Source organism: Apostichopus japonicus, chromosome 19, assembly GCF_037975245.1.
Source record: "Apostichopus japonicus isolate 1M-3 chromosome 19, ASM3797524v1, whole genome shotgun sequence".
Lineage (NCBI taxonomy): Eukaryota > Metazoa > Echinodermata > Holothuroidea > Aspidochirotida > Stichopodidae > Apostichopus > Apostichopus japonicus.
This window is the reverse complement of record NC_092579.1, coordinates 24,559,984-24,576,081: the sequence shown is the minus strand read 5'-3', so window position 1 is coordinate 24,576,081 and position 16,098 is coordinate 24,559,984. Positions and strand designations below refer to the sequence as shown.

The window sequence follows — 16,098 nt, the reverse complement described above, 5'->3', positions numbered from 1 at the left end:
AACACATTAAAACCAATTGTGTTTGGAGCTAGTTGTGGCTTGTACATGGTTCTCCATTCAATCTTACGGAACTATCAAGCCACCCTTTTAACCTGAATAAATTTTTCTGAGTTATCATCTAAGATTTCAGCCTCACAACTTTGAAATGTGTGTAATGCTAACAATTCGTAACTATATAATATCAGCGGTTAGGAAGGTATGCCTGTGTCTGCTGTGTGCACAGCGCCTGCCTGCATTTAATTGCATATATTTATCACATCAACTGTCTAAATCCATCGGAAACAAATCTTTAATAACACAAGGCCAAATTGTCCATTTATTGTATGGACTTGTGCACAGTATCTGTGAGACCTGTGTCTGGGTCACAGTCTACCAATGCTTGTTGGACATTACTTCATGATGATATGATTCTCTCTCCTCCTCCTCCTCCTCCTCCTCCTCCTCCTCCTCCTCCTCCTCCTCCTCCTCCTCCTCCTCCTCCTCCTCCTCCTCCTCCTCCTCCTCCTCCTCCTCCTCCTCCTCCTCCTCCTCCTCCTCCTCCTCCTCCTCCTCCTCCTCCTCCTCCTCCTCCTCCTCCTCCTCCTCCTCCTCCTCCTCCTCCTCCTCCTCCTCCTCCTCCTCCTCCTCCTCCTCCTCCTCCTCCTCCTCCTCCTCCACTCCCTCCCTTTCCTTTTAATGTAAGTACTCTAACAATGTCACAAAAACAAAGAATTCTATTTTCTTGGTTGACGTAATATTATTATTATTACACCGGTGCTTATATAACGCAAAATCCCAGGGTTCAATGCGCTTAACAAAACATAAATACAAAAATACAATTGCAATACACTTAACCATAGGTTTGTTTGAAATAAAACGTCTTTAACGCTAATTTGAATGTGCTGAAAGAGGTAAGGCTTTGTATTTCTGATGGTAACTTGTTCCACAACAACTGTGCGACATGGCTAAAATCTTCTCCCCAACTTGCTTGTTTGATCTACAAGTTGTGAGAGCAGAAGTTTCAGAGGATGACCGAAGAATGCGAGAAGGCTTGTGGATATGGATTATTTCCTGCAAGTAAACTGGTGACAACTCATATAGCTCATTTCCTGGAATTTTAAGAGCAAAGAATGAAGACATTGCTAGGTCAGTGTGGAAGTTAGTGATAGGGTTGATGTACAGTTATACTGCATGTTTAATTTTTCCTTAGATCTGCTTCGGATGAAAATGTGAAGGGTGGAGTTAATTCTTTAACTAAATAATACAGTAAATAGACATTAGATAATTAGATGTCAACATCCCCTAGGAAGAAGTGTCAAAGGCAGAATGGGTTCTCACTTCGGGTAGATCATTTCTCAAGGGATACCCTTGAGAAATTAGTTCTTGTCCTAGAAATGAACCAAAGATGTCATACTGAAGCGATCAATTGAACGTGGCTGTGGGGATGTAGAGTCAAGTAGATGGTTCTTGTACATCTTAATTGAAGTGTCCACACTTTTGTCTAAGACTGCTGTAGGGCCTTAAATAGAAAAAGGATAAAAATAGTAGGTCATATATTTCATAAGGGAAGAGTTCAGCCTGTTGGATGAGAACAATCCATTTATAGAAGTGACCTCTTTGGAGAAGCTTTAGTTTTATATCTTATGCTAATCAAAGGCATTCGTGTTTCTCAATTGTTCATGGAAGGATAAAATACCTAGGGAATGCATTGAAAATGTTTGCATTAAATTTAGTTGGCTCATAAAATTGTGCTGTATCTTGAAATAGTAAATTGTGCACAACATTATTTCCTTGTGATAGTTTTTGTTCCGTTTTAGTTTGTGACGTAAAATTCTTAGTAGAGTTTTGTTTTTGTAAAAATAGGTTGTAAAAGGTGAAATGATGTTTTGATATCGATAGAAATACTGTATTGGGAGCTGTTGTTTACAACCACCTACTGTATCAATTTGATACTTGGTACCTGAATAAAGTAAACCGGTGTTATTTTTAAATGTCGGTATAGAGTCAGAGCAAATGCACCATGGGCAAACCAGCAAAAATTATTAGAAAGCTGATTGCAGTTTCTGAGCATTTCTTCAGGTGACATGTTGAATGATCCACTATTGTAGGGAGGGGGAAAGAATGGTCCCCTTTATATGTGAGTATCTAAAAATATCCAGTGTGACCTTCCTTAGGATGTAGAGAGGTCAACGGTTATATGCTGAGCATTTACTATGTCCACTTTTATTTGGTGAGAGTCCACAATTGTCAGGAGAGGTTAAAGGGTGTGAAGACTCGCGCAAAAGAAACGTCTAATGCCGGTAATCTGACCTAGTTTCAAATGAGGTGTAACAGAAGTATTAGACACCACCATCGATCCCAGAAAATGCACACACAGCTTGCTACCGTTGGTAATTAGACACTAGTGTACAGTTCGTACATACAGCTGCGGTCAATACCCACAGCACAGTGTATAAACGATGGACATCTCAGGTCCAGCTAAAGATAACAAGGTATCACGTTTCATTACTGTCTGCATTTTGTAGCGACATGAACAAAACATCACTTGCATGCAACATAAAGTTAACTTGTTCAGATGCCCCCACGCGGTTTGGGGAGAGTCTTCAATGCCTTTAAAGAATGACCCAGTTTTAGAAAAGTACTAGATTAATCCACTATTATGACACGCTCTAGTAAGGTATTTGGTATTTGTTAATAATCTAGAATGTTCCACAGTTTGTTGGTATTTTCTGAGGGCTTATTATTATTGATTGACTAGACTTGTTCATTCTTCTGAGGTGAGGTCTACTCTTATTAGTGGGTCTATCATTTTGTATAATTTAAGTGAGGTCAAGAGTATTCTATTTCCTCATGGCTTTCTGAGATGAAATGATTGATGATGTGGAATACTGACTATAGCCAAGCATGTGGAAGATATTCATGCTTTGTAGTCATTTTAAAAGTTCTCAGTGTGCAAACTGTATCAACAAAACATGCACCCCTGTCAGTATGTAATGCATGTTTATCTGTCAAACTATTTAATACATCACTGTATCCAATCACAGTTTCCCTCTTCTTGTGCTGCAGTCTAGGCTTAATTACAACTGTTGGGAACTTTAGGCCAGGTTTAATGTGAGTTTGTTGAACAAATTACAGGTTGCCTCCTTGAATAGCTTTGGCTAACATCAAGTCTTTTTCACATAATAGTCATTCACAGTCTCTTCAAAGATTTGGGCTCCAACCAATTCTACATTCATGGTTTTTGAAGTGACATGTTTCACTGAGTTCCTCTAAACTAGCCACGTAATTGTCAGTGGACTCACCAGGATGTTGACTTCTTTGCTGGAACCGGTGCCTTTCAGAATTGACAATAACAGATGTTACAAACTTTCTCTCAAAGTTGAAAGGCGTGGTCGCATACTGTACTATCCTTAGATGGTATTGTTTCAAGCAACATATCAAATACACATCCTTCCATGCATACCTAAGCATGAAGCAGACATGTATGACCTCATACAGTGGGATTTAAATTTAACCCTATTTGTCTGAGCAATAAAGACTCTTAGCTCAATACAGCAATAACACCTGCTCAATCCTTTGTTGATATGAGAACAGCAACTGCAACAGGCAGGTTTATAATAATTGCAACCAGTATAATATCAAATACCAACCTCTCCTCTGTGAATGTGAGAACAGCACTCTAACAGGCAGCTTTATAATAATTGTTAACCAGTATAATATCAAATACCAACCTCTCTGTGAATGTGAGAACAGCACTACAACAGGCAGGTTTATATTAATTGTCAACCAGTGTAATATCAAATACCAAACCCTCCTCTGTTAATGTGAGAACAGCACTTTAACAGGCAGGTTTATATTAATTGTCAACCAGTGTAATATCTAATACCAACCTCTCCTCTGTGAATGTGAGAACAGCACTTTAACAGGCAGGTTTATATTAATTGTCAACCAGTATAATATTTAATACCAACCTCTCCTCTGTGAATGTCAGAACAGCACTGCAACAGGCAGGTTTATATTAACTGTCAACCAGTGTAATATCTAGTGGAGAACCAATGAAACCGAGATCCTTGAATTAAATGTTTCGTCCTGTCAAATCGTGAATCTTAGCATGTTGCTATAAATAGCAATGAGTGTTTGAACATGCTGACTTTCTGGATATAAATAGTAACAAAGAAATAAAAGGAGATAAAAATAGTGACTGCCTGCAGGAGACATTACTTAGTTATGTGGGATAGTGGGTGGATATCTGTTGATGCATTCAATTGCAATAAATTACTTGACCAAACTTGTTGCAGTGACACTTGTTACTGATGAAGACATTGCAATTGTTGGGCTAGCCTTGTAACCCCGGCTCCTGGCCCAAAGGGGCCCCTACTAGGTCCAAGCAAGGGCGTCCTCAGAAATGTTCACAAGGGGGGGGGGGTGATCAGTGTCATGTCGGTGTAACGCACTATTTGATACTATCTAAGCTGAGCGCCACCATCGGTTGGCGCGGAGCGTACCACAGATTTTTTTGCCAAAAAATACTCCTAGATTTTCGGAAAAGACACTTCCTGGGCGTTTGAAGTTGCATTTTTGCGGTACATCGTGAAACTTCGTTCATCTCTGGCTGCTTGTGTCACCCCCACCGATTCTGTGATGAGAATGTCCTTTAGATGGCGTGGTCACGTCCTCTAGTGGGCTCATCTCGATCTCAATACCAGCACCTTCAGCCATAACTTTAGAAAGTCCCAGGATTTCTTCAAAGGCCTCATCTGATCTCATCATCTCTATGGCTGAAATTGTAGCTTCTGGCAACTTGGAGGCATTTGCCATGGTCAAAGTCTTATCTTGGAGTGTCAGTGAAAGAGAATTAGATTTCCCCAGCAAGTTGTATAGGAGATTCAAAGTGAAAATAGCTTGGAACGATCTAGGCTGGCTGAACAGACCACACGTTCTGCTGCTTCACATCTGTTATCAGATGTTTGATTGACAAGAAAAATTACAACTTGCGAAAGCGGTGGGTGTATTCCGGTAAATACACGACTCTCACTCTAGTCTAGTGTTATCTTTTGTAATGCGGTGAAACAACCTGTTGAACCCGATATAGTGCCATGGAGAGTTTTTATAGCTACTAAATTATATATATTGTGCAGAATTTTTTTTTTGGGGGGGGGGCTAGAATTAATTTTGGGAGGGCTATAGCCCCCGTAGAACCGCACCTGGGAGAAGGTCAACATGTACATCTGCTTTGTGTTTGTAGATGGTTTCTGAGTCTGCCTTGAGAAGTCTTTAGAGCCAAGGGAAAATACCTCTCCTTGTTCAATTTAATTCCATGTGTATTCATGACATGTCACTCATTTGTGGAAGGTCCTGTTCGGTCCTCTTTCTTTCAAAATTTAAAGTCCCAATTGGTTCAATTCATAGAATGAACGTAAATGTTTAAAGGAGCTTAAGTGGAGTTAAGTGTTTGGATTCTACTATGATACGGCTATCTGAAAGTAACTTATTAACATGGATGCTATCATTGCAAGCAAGAAATTAAGTCACATTTGCTGCTGTGTTGTAATTGGTGTGATTTTATTCTGCTTCTAGGAGTTGCAGTCGTTAGTTAGTATGCTTGTTTTTTTTTTCTCATTTTGTTGAGGTAAGCAGTATTATTTGCAAGGTAACCCACCTGTAGGCAATTCAGGAATTTTCAAGCACTCTTTTACGCTGTGCATGTTTATTTGGCTATTGATTTAAACTGACAACTGGGATGCTTACATCATTTCTGTGGAAGAGTTTCCAATTGATATTTACGCCCAGATTGAGAAATATAATACGTTGAAGATAGTTGTCAGTTCAATTTACCTCCAGGAAACCTTTCTATATACAGTTATTCTCTAAATGTCCTGTTTAACTTAAAGTCATTGTTCATGACACTCTGAAGTCAATTATTGTAAATAGATTTAATTCTTTCATGGCAATTGTTGATTCTGTAACTGGAAAGATAATTAGTCGAAGTCTTTATTGATTAAAAAATAAGCAACGCTTTCATAGTTGAAATAGAAAATCTCTACAAGCAATACACAGGTCTTCTTCCTTCTTGACTTAGAATGCATGGTAGTATCCTAGGCCTAGCTTACTGTTTCAAGCTACTAGTGAGTGAAGACCATGCAAGCAGTCATGTATGAAAGGATTGCTCTATTGTGCCCCTTCTGTATTACTAACTGGTGGATGTACCCCTTTTTCCAAGTACACTATTCATTACAATCCACTATTGTTGAAGACTTTATTCAAAGCATCAATTGATCTGGTACTCCTCAGTACTTGTATTGTTCTGATCTGATCATATGTCTGGGTGGGTCTAATCCAATACTGCTCAAATGATCCCTAATGATTTTACTCTTTATGCTTCATGGCTGACACACAATGGTTACTTACACACTTGCTTTGAGCCAATCATCTCTATGTCAATGTTGTTGATAGAGTTACTGCATCTATAGTTTAGTAGAAAACTAAATCTTTGTACTGATGTAGTTACTCTATTACTTTTGTAGGAAACTGAAGTTGTGTTTCTTACTCTGCACAAGGTGTATAGCTTTACCAGCGGTTGGACTCAATTCAGTAAATCATTTCAACCAGGAATTATTCCATCAAAGAATGATAACAGTTCAAAAGATATTTTAGATTTTTGTTCAGCTGAAGTTGTACAGGTTTTACAATGGGATAAATCCATACAGAGTTATTTAGTAGCGATTGCAGACTATCCCGCAACTCACAACTCACACATACAGGGCTTTTTGAGAACGATAATACATTGTTTACTACAGGGACTTTTACTACAGGGACTTTCCGATCATAGTCTGTGAGATTCAAGAGTTGCGGTATTCCACAATGAAGCAGTTACTTATGTTGAGGATCTTTTAATTAATCCTAAGAAGGATTGACTTTCTACATTTAAGAAGCTGTATAGGTAAAGCCTTTTTAATGACATTTTTCTTGTTCAGAAATGCAGCACTTTGAGTACTGACAAATACAGGATAGGATATGGCATAACAGATGACTTGATAGCAATATCCTATCTTGTGGATCTATCTCTTGCCTATACAGTCAAGACAATCCTTTAGACTGTATACTGGTATAGTTTATACTGCCATTGTTATGTTTATGGAGCTGTTAAATGGTCACCATGAGGTTTCTCATGATTTAAGATGATGTAGACCCAAGAGTATTTTAGAGAGTGTCTGCTATGTTTAATAATCTTGTAATGATCATGTTTGTTCTATGATGATTTCCTGTTTTGCTCCCCAGGCCATCAATGGTTAACCTTCACAGAAGATGAAACGAGACAAAGTAACTTACCTCTCAGAGAGCTTCAAAAATGGTAAGATAACTATTACTATTATTTGTTAGGGTACCATAGAGGGGGGGGGAGGGGGAAGGGGGAAGGTAGGAGGAATATTCTCGGTGCCATATTTATTTAGCTCATGAATGGTCTATTACAGAACCTCGTTAATGCCAACAGTGCTAAGTATATTTTTTTATTACACATATCATCAAAAGTTGCACACTTTGCATTTGGGGGAATATTACTAGTGTTAAATGGAATATTGTTTTGCATTGCTCCCAAAATAAAATCTTGCAAAATCCTCAAATATCTTGAAGTTATGAACATTAACTGTTTTTTTTTTTTTCGATTTACCACTCAAGAACTACAAAATGAAACCTAATTGTAGTTGTTGTTTGTTGGCAAGCTGCAAATGGGTTGGGTCTGGATGGGTTGGCACTGCCTAGCTAGTTTCAGAGGACAAAAGACTGCATTCTTTCCATATTATTGTCAATTCAAAACTTATTTGCAGTGAAGGTTTATTGTACATGAAAGCTTACTGAAAGATGTGAAAGCTGTACACATTAGAACATTCTACAATTCAATAAACATCAATTCTCAATGCAGGAAAATGATACAAAATACTAAATGCTACTTTGGCATAAATTATTCCATGGATTGATTTTAACCAAAGAAGTTAAGTTGCTTAAATTTTAGCCTGTAGTGAAACTAGTCAAATTCTTGGACAGTGAATATTAGAGAAAACATATATGAGTGTTAAATTTTCACATTAAATATAAGATTAGAATATTTCTATGTATGTCTTCTGTTTTAAGTATCACAAGTAAACACTGCTAGAATCCGGAATATAGTGATCTTTTAAATTGATAAGTAATGGCTTTTAAAATTGTACATTTGGAAATATTAACTGTATCATATTGCTGTGAATTTACCATATTAGATTCCTGGTATCACATATCGGACATTTAAAATCATTCAATATGTTAGTTTGATCTATGACTACTGGCTGCTGTACATAGAACCTACGTACACACACAGCATTGTTGCACAAATGTGATTCTCAACCAATTAGGATCATTGTAATATTTTCTGGAAGATTACTTCTCTACCTCTCCAAAACCATTTAAAGGAAATTAATATTCATACTTCAAGGGGAGGAAGGGACCTGCTATTGAAACTCTCATTCTAAAATGGGTTACCATGTATGCATAATTCATGGTGCAAATTGAATAGGGAAGTCTACATGAATAAGATGGATAGTCTACATGGATAGTCTTAATGGATAAGATGTCTTTCTCTTTAACCTCCCCCCTCCCTCCCCTAAATCTAATAGTGGTAAATAGTCATGGTGAGAACAGTTGGATCAATATAAAGATAACTCTTTAACAAATCATTTCCATTTCAATCTAAGAAAACAAGAAAGTCTTACTGGTGAACCAGCAAGTTGTGTCTCAATGGTCAATGAGGTTCAACCGCCTTGCTATGATGAAGCCATAGGAAGCTTAAGATGTTTCTCTAGATTCAGCTCCTTGTTGCTTGGGAAATAGCAAAAGGAATTGATATGCTTGTACTTTCATTTACCAGATCATATCAGAACAACATTTCCTACATGTGATTAAACCCGTATTAATAATAATGGTTTTTATCACAGAGATATGTTTAATTTTCATTAATATCTCATTGTAATGAATTTTGCATGACTTGATTAGGATGAAGTACAGCTTAACCGCAGAGCTTTACGGAAGTGAACTTCACTCAGTGAAATTCCTAGAAATTTAAAAGCTACAAACAATTTATTACCATTACTTAGTAGAATCATGGGTGTTGCATTAGCAGTAAACTGTGAAATTATACAAGTTCATTTAATGGTGCATATACTATTTTGTATTTTTGTATAAGTAAATTCCATTCTTAAGCAGTCCATTACCTGAGAGGAATTTCTCATAGTCATAATTTTAACAAGGCATATCGTGTGACGTCTCTTGCTTGTATGATTTATTTGATGGTCTAGTGTCTGGTATTGGTTTCCAAGAAGGATGATGCTAACCCTGATGAAATTGATTTTCAGTTTAGCTCAGAGCCATCTTTCATGATCAAGGTGGATGAAAAGCAGTGATTTGATTGGTTGCTTGCTTACACTCTGATTAAAATTGCTTGTCCTGCTTCAAGTGTCGTTAGTGAAATATGATAAATCTTACCATTATCAGTAAGCTGACATTTTTCATATTGTTGAGGTGCTATGGTTTATGACATTGTGTTATCAAAATGTTGCCCTACTGTCTATAAAAAGGAAATGTGCAAGAGTTTCTCAATAAATTTGGTCTCCATTTGAAACCATTAATTGCATGGAGACATACATGTTGATTGGAGGTAAGATGTATTTCCACTTGTACAAGTGAATCGTCTTCACTTCTCTTTTCCTGGTCTATATTCAACATGAACACTCCGATCTACATAGGCTACAAACATTGGTAAAGACCTTTTGTCATAATGCTCCCACCTGGAACATTGGGTTGAGAATGTTCAATTCGCACACAAAAGAAATGAAGATGAACACCAATAATAGAGTAAAAGCTACATATCTAATTTATTGAAAATCTCTACATAATAATCTGACAAGAGTATAAGAAAATACTGCTTCTCTCCTCCCTAGCTGCAATCCACCCTCTGCCAAAGTTAATTACACTCTCCCTCTCACCTTCTCTTTTTCCCCCCAATCTCTCCTCCCCAACAGGTCTGGACTTGTTGATTCCAAAAATAAACCAAAGTAAAACAATGGTGCCCTTTGTGACCATGTGACACACCATGGTCTAAACAAGGATGATGTAATAGACCCATGTCAAAGGTCACTTGGTTGTTACTATGGGCAGTTGTTTATCCTCTGCCCACCAAGGAGAAAACTATGGATGCCTTTAAGTGATACATCCTTACACCCCCATACTTCAAGAGAAAAGCTGTGTCTTTTCACAAAACAATAATACACAAGTTAGGATTATTTCCATTAAAATAAAAAGGGAAATCTTTAAAGCAAATGACAACATTCTTTTAATTAAAAGAGTGCATGTTTAATTAATGTATAAAATACATGAGATATCCTTCCCATAAACTAGGCCTAAGAGGCAGACAGACAGTTATAAGCAAAACAATGCGGAAATGATAATCAACATATAAATGTACTACACTCCATAATGGACACCATGACAGTTACCCATTAACAATGATAAAAACGACTATAACTGAGTCTACTTCTAGTGTTTATGAACTATAAGTACTACGATACATAACATGAAAACTCACTTTAAAACATCCTAGACAAAGCATCAGCATTAGAGTTATCTGTGCCCTTCTTATGTTGTATGGTAAAGTTATATTCTTGCAAAACTATTGACCATCGAGTAAGTCTTTTGTTATGCAACTTCATTTGGTCAAGCCAAACTAACGGTTTATGATCAGTCTGGATCAAAAATTTTCTGCCAAACAAATAAACATACAATTTCTGCACCGCCCATACAATTGCTAGGCACTCTTTTTCTATAGTGGAATACACTTCTTCCGAACGAGATAACTTCCTGCTTATGTAAATAATAGGATGCTCCGATCCATCTTCCCCTATTTGGCTAAGTACACTCCCAATACCTCTTTCGGAAGCATCACATTGAAGAATAAAATCCTTCTCGAAATCTGGACTTTTCAGTACAGGTTTGCAAGTGATCAGTTTCTTTAATGACAAAAATGCCTGCTCACATCCCTCTGTCCATTCAATAACAGTAGGCTTACTTTTCTTTGTAAGGTCTGTAAGGGGACTGGCAATTTGAGCAAAATCCGGTATAAGTTTCCGATAATACCCGGTTAATCCAAGAAACGATCTTACATCTGTCTTAGTTAGAGGGGTAGGCCAGTTAATAATAGCTTCCACCTTACACTCCTCTGGTCTTACTTCTCCACTACCAATTACATAACCTAGATAAGGAACTGTAGGTTCACCTATCCTACACTTATCAGGCTTTACTGCCAATCCTGATTTCTCCAATCTATTAAACACTGCCTCCAAATGACACAAGTGCTCTTCCCATGTCTTACTGAATATAACTATGTCATCAATATAGGCCTTAGCAAATTCCTCACATCCTTGCAAAACATTATCCACAAGACGTTGGAAAGTTGCAGGTGCGTTACGCATTCCAAAAGGCATGACTAGGTATTCAAAAAGACCAAAGGGAGTAATAAACGCTGACTTTTCCCTGGCTGCTTGAGATAAGGGTACTTGATAGTAACCCTTCGTCAAATCAAGAGTAGAAATAAACGGTGATCCACTTACGTCATCGATGATGTCATCGACACGTGGTATGGGATATGCGTCAAACTTGGTCACTTGATTAAGTTTTCGGTAGTCTGTACATATCCTAATTGAACCATCCTTCTTTGGAACTGAAACAATGGGCGACGCCCATGGACTAGACGATGGTTTGATTATTCCTGCCTCTAACATTTGCTCTAGTTGTGACTTAATTTCGGCTCTTTTAGCCTGGGGCAAGCGGTATGCCTTTTGTGTAATAGGCACTTCATTAGTTACATAAACATCATGCTCAGTACTTTGAGTTCTACCTGGTACATCAGACAGTATGTCATCAAACCTCTGTAGAAGTTTTGCGACATTATTTCGTTTCTCCTCTGTTAACCTCTCTGAAATATTTACACTTTGCCAATCTTGGGTTCTGATTGGTTGATACCCTATCTCTGAATTACCATCACTATTAGAGTCACTTTCTAATACCTGAGCATATAAACAATGCCGTTCTACCCACGGACGAAGCATATTCACATGAAATATTCTGAACTGCTTTCTCTTTGTACCTGTGTCTATTTCATAATCTGTATCACTTATTTTATTAGTGATAGGGTAGGGTCCTTGCCATTCTGCTTGTAGTTTCCCAGATGCTGTGGGCAGAAACACTAGAACTTGTTGCCCAACCCCATAACATCTACTCCTAGCAGTTCTATCATACCACTCTTTCTGTTGGCCTTGAGCAGCAGCAAGATTTTCTTGAACCATTGCTGTGAGCTCTCTCATACGATTTCGCATATCTAGCACATACTCTAAGATATTCTCGTTACCACACTGATCCTCTGGATTACATATCTCTTCTTTCAATACATCCAGAGGTCCCTTTACTTTTCTACCATAAAGTAACTCAAACGGACTAAATCCTGTGCTGCTTTGGGGCACTTCCCTATAAGCAAATAAAAGATAGGGGATATAACGATCCCAACTTTCCGGTTGTTGAGTAACAAATGCCCGTAACATTGATTTTAATGTACCATTGAACCTCTCAACGAGACCATTGGTTTGAGGATGGTACGGACTGGACTTCAAATGGTCTATTTCTAACAAGTTACAAACTTCTTTCATTAACTTTGAAGTGAAGTTCGTTCCCTGATCCGAAACTATCTCCTCAGGAATACCAACACGGGAGAATAATTTCACTAGTTCCTCAGCAATTGTCTCCGCTTCCTGATTTGGAATGGGAATTGCTTCTGGGTAACGGGTAGCATAGTCCACTACGACTAAAACATAACGATTACCCTTCTTAGTTCGGGGTAAGGGCCCTGCCAGATCCATGCCAATTCTTTTAAATGGTACTTGTATAATGGGTAAGGGGTTTAATGGGGCCTTTGTCACATCCCTACGCCCTGCTGTTTTTTGGCAGTTAGCACAACTTTGGCAGTATTTTCCAACATCGCCAAAAATGCCTGGCCAATAAAAATTATTGAGGATTCGATCTCTTGTTTTCTTGCTACCTAAATGTCCTCCCATGGGAATATCATGAGCAAGTCTCAAAATAGAATCCCTATGCTTATGAGGAACTACCAACTGATGGTATTCTTGGCTACCAGTGGATTTCTTTGACTGCCACTTCCTCATTAATACGCCATCTTTCAAATAAAAGCATACACGTTGCTTGTCAATGTCAGGATATGGTACAACCCTGTCATACAAGCTTTTGAAATTCTGTTCATTTCTTTGAAGAAGTTTTACATTTTCAGGATCATTAATTAATTTGGGACCAGAAGGGTCATTTCCATCAACTACATCCTGAATCTCATTACTTATTTCTCCCTTTTCCACATCATGAGGTTCATCAATCGGTTTACTCTTAACCCCTGTCAAGGTAACCTCCTCTATATCTGCCTTAACCTCAGATTCTAACTCTTTTCGTTTACTGCGAGTAACTACAAATACACCTAGTGGTTCATCAAACAACTCATTTCCTAACAGGACATCTTTCTGTAGGTTCCTTGAAACACCAACATTGACCCATTTGGTCAAATACTGACACTTAAGAAAAACTCTCGCAATAGGAAAATCAATCGGTTCATTTTCTACATCAAGAAGAGTAATAGACTTACCCTTAACATAATACTTTGGGTCCACGAGTCTACAATTCACAAGTGTATGGTCACATCCTGTGTCTCGCAACATAACCACTTCTCTACCATTTATCAATCCCTCACACTCATAGCGATTAACTGCCTTATTACACAACAATGCTTGTTTCTTGTTATAACCGCTCCATTGACTGCTATTGTCCTTGTTGACTCTTTGAGGGCATTGATACGCAAGGTGAGCTGTATTACCACATATGAAACAGGCTCGGTTAGCGTTCCCCTTAACACTTGAATTAATCTTAATATCAGGTGCACTCTGTTTCACAACAGGCTGTTGGTTTGATTTTGAAGCATTTCGGTTAAATCTATATCTACTCTGGGATGGACCACTATACTTAATTCCTCTCACGGATACATATTCATCTGCAAGTTTTGTTAGTTCTGTCAATCCCTTTGGCTGTTTCTCCCTTAACCAAATACCCAACTCTTTAGGAATTTGTTCCAAAGCTTGCTCTATCAGAATTAATTCCTGGAAATCAGGGGATCCCCCGGACTTAGCGCCTGCTGTATCAAGCCATCTCTCCAGAAAGCTTTTCAGCCTGACACCCCACTCTTCATATGATTCGTTATTCTCCTTTGTAGAATTCCGAAATTTCTGCCTATAGGTTTCAGCGTTAAGCTGATATCTTGCCAATATGGCACGCTTTAGTTCACTATAACTATTTAAGCTTTCTACAGGTAAAGAGGTATATGCCTCTCTAGCCTTCCCAGTTAAACGAGGCGCAATGTGACAGGCCCACGAATCCTCGTGTATGTCATGAGCAATCATGAGGTGTTCAAATGCCCTCAAATAAACATCCACATCATCCCGGTCACTAAGACGGGGTATATCTAATTTAAAGGGGGTGTCTCTTATCGGTTTCCCGCCCTCTAAAGCTGATATACGCGCATTCAGCTCTCTGCGCTGATCCTGAATTAATTTCAATAACTCTAATTGAATTAAATCACTCGGAGCTGCATTAGCACCGGCAATTTCATGAGGGCCTTCGAGCAGATCCTGCATGAAATTGTTTGGTTGGGTGGGGCCCTGATCCTCACCAACCCCTAAGGACGTGAAAGCATCCTCAAGATTCGAATCGGGTAACCCCTCATTAGCTTTCGATCTCGTAAACGGACCATTGCCGCTACCAGAACTACCTTTACTGGCCATCTTAAAATATGAAAATGAAATACAGTGTAATGACTTAATATATACTCTTAAGTCTACTGCCTGATGTCTGCCTCATACACTTAAAGGGAAGGATACTCACTCTTCCGCTTATATGATGAGCCTCTCAGTCTCAGTCTTCCAGTACACCGAGTCTGCCAGACACTTCCAGTTCCACAGATTAACCCTCAGCTAGGTTGCCATCGACCACCAGCCACACCAGAAAGGAGCCTCACTCCGGTATCAAGAAAGCCAATGCTTATAAACCCTGCACAATTGTCCTCGACATCACGCTTGCCATACACCTGTACGAAGCACGCAATCAGGACCAAACTTCCAAGGACTACCAATAATCCACGTACAACATAACGCTAGACAAATAATATTTTCTTGAACGAACATGTTCAGATGTACGAGTACGTCATAAGCATGACATAATATGAACTCCCCTTCACCGTTGTGATCAAGTTCATAGTTCACAAAACGAAAGTCTCACAGACTGTGCCACAAAAGTTAACACCGTTGTGATCACGTTCATAGTTCACAAAACGAAAGTCTCACAGACTGTACAACAAAAGTTAACACCAGTCATTTAAAAAAAAATGATGACCGTGTAATGATCGAAGATTTGGTGATCTATCCATGTGTGCAGTGTGTTACCGATCTCCACTGTTCCATTATATTAACTTGCACCAGAATTCGACGCTGAAGGTGCCGTTCGGCTTTACCAGTTACACTTAACAATAAGGTTCCTGGCTGTAAATCCCAGTTAGCTGCCACCATGTCATAATGCTCCCACCTGGAACATTGGGTTGAGAATGTTCAATTCGCACACAAAAGAAATGAAGATGAACACCAATAATAGAGTAAAAGCTACATATCTAATTTATTGAAAATCTCTACATAATAATCTGACAAGAGTATAAGAAAATACTGCTTCTCTCCTCCCTAGCTGCAATCCACCCTCTGCCAAAGTTAATTACACTCTCCCTCTCACCTTCTCTTTTTCCCCCCAATCTCTCCTCCCCAACAGGTCTGGACTTGTTGATTCCAAAAATAAACCAAAGTAAAACAATGGTGCCCTTTGTGACCATGTGACACACCATGGTCTAAACAAGGATGATGTAATAGACCCATGTCAAAGGTCACTTGGTTGTTACTATGGGCAGTTGTTTATCCTCTGCCCACCAAGGAGAAAACTATGGATGCC

General features: G+C 38.6%; 1 protein-coding gene across 7 annotated transcripts in view; it reads left to right on the top strand.

Moving 5' to 3' along the window:
• LOC139960263 (ankyrin repeat and fibronectin type-III domain-containing protein 1-like) overlaps nt 1-16,098 on the top strand; it is a 216,172-nt gene that overhangs the window by 125,760 nt on the left and 74,314 nt on the right. The window contains exons 1-2 of one of the 7 annotated variants that reach the window (XM_071958489.1): nt 6,476-6,919; nt 7,258-7,330. The exons of 5 other annotated variants lie outside the window; for them this stretch is intronic. In XM_071958489.1, the coding sequence (XP_071814590.1) occupies nt 7,285-7,330 (46 nt within the window). In that variant the 5' untranslated portion in view covers nt 6,476-6,919; nt 7,258-7,284. Of the gene's footprint in view, nt 1-6,475; nt 6,920-7,257; nt 7,331-16,098 lie in introns of those variants that run through there. One more of the 7 variants, XM_071958488.1, reaches the window with a different exon arrangement.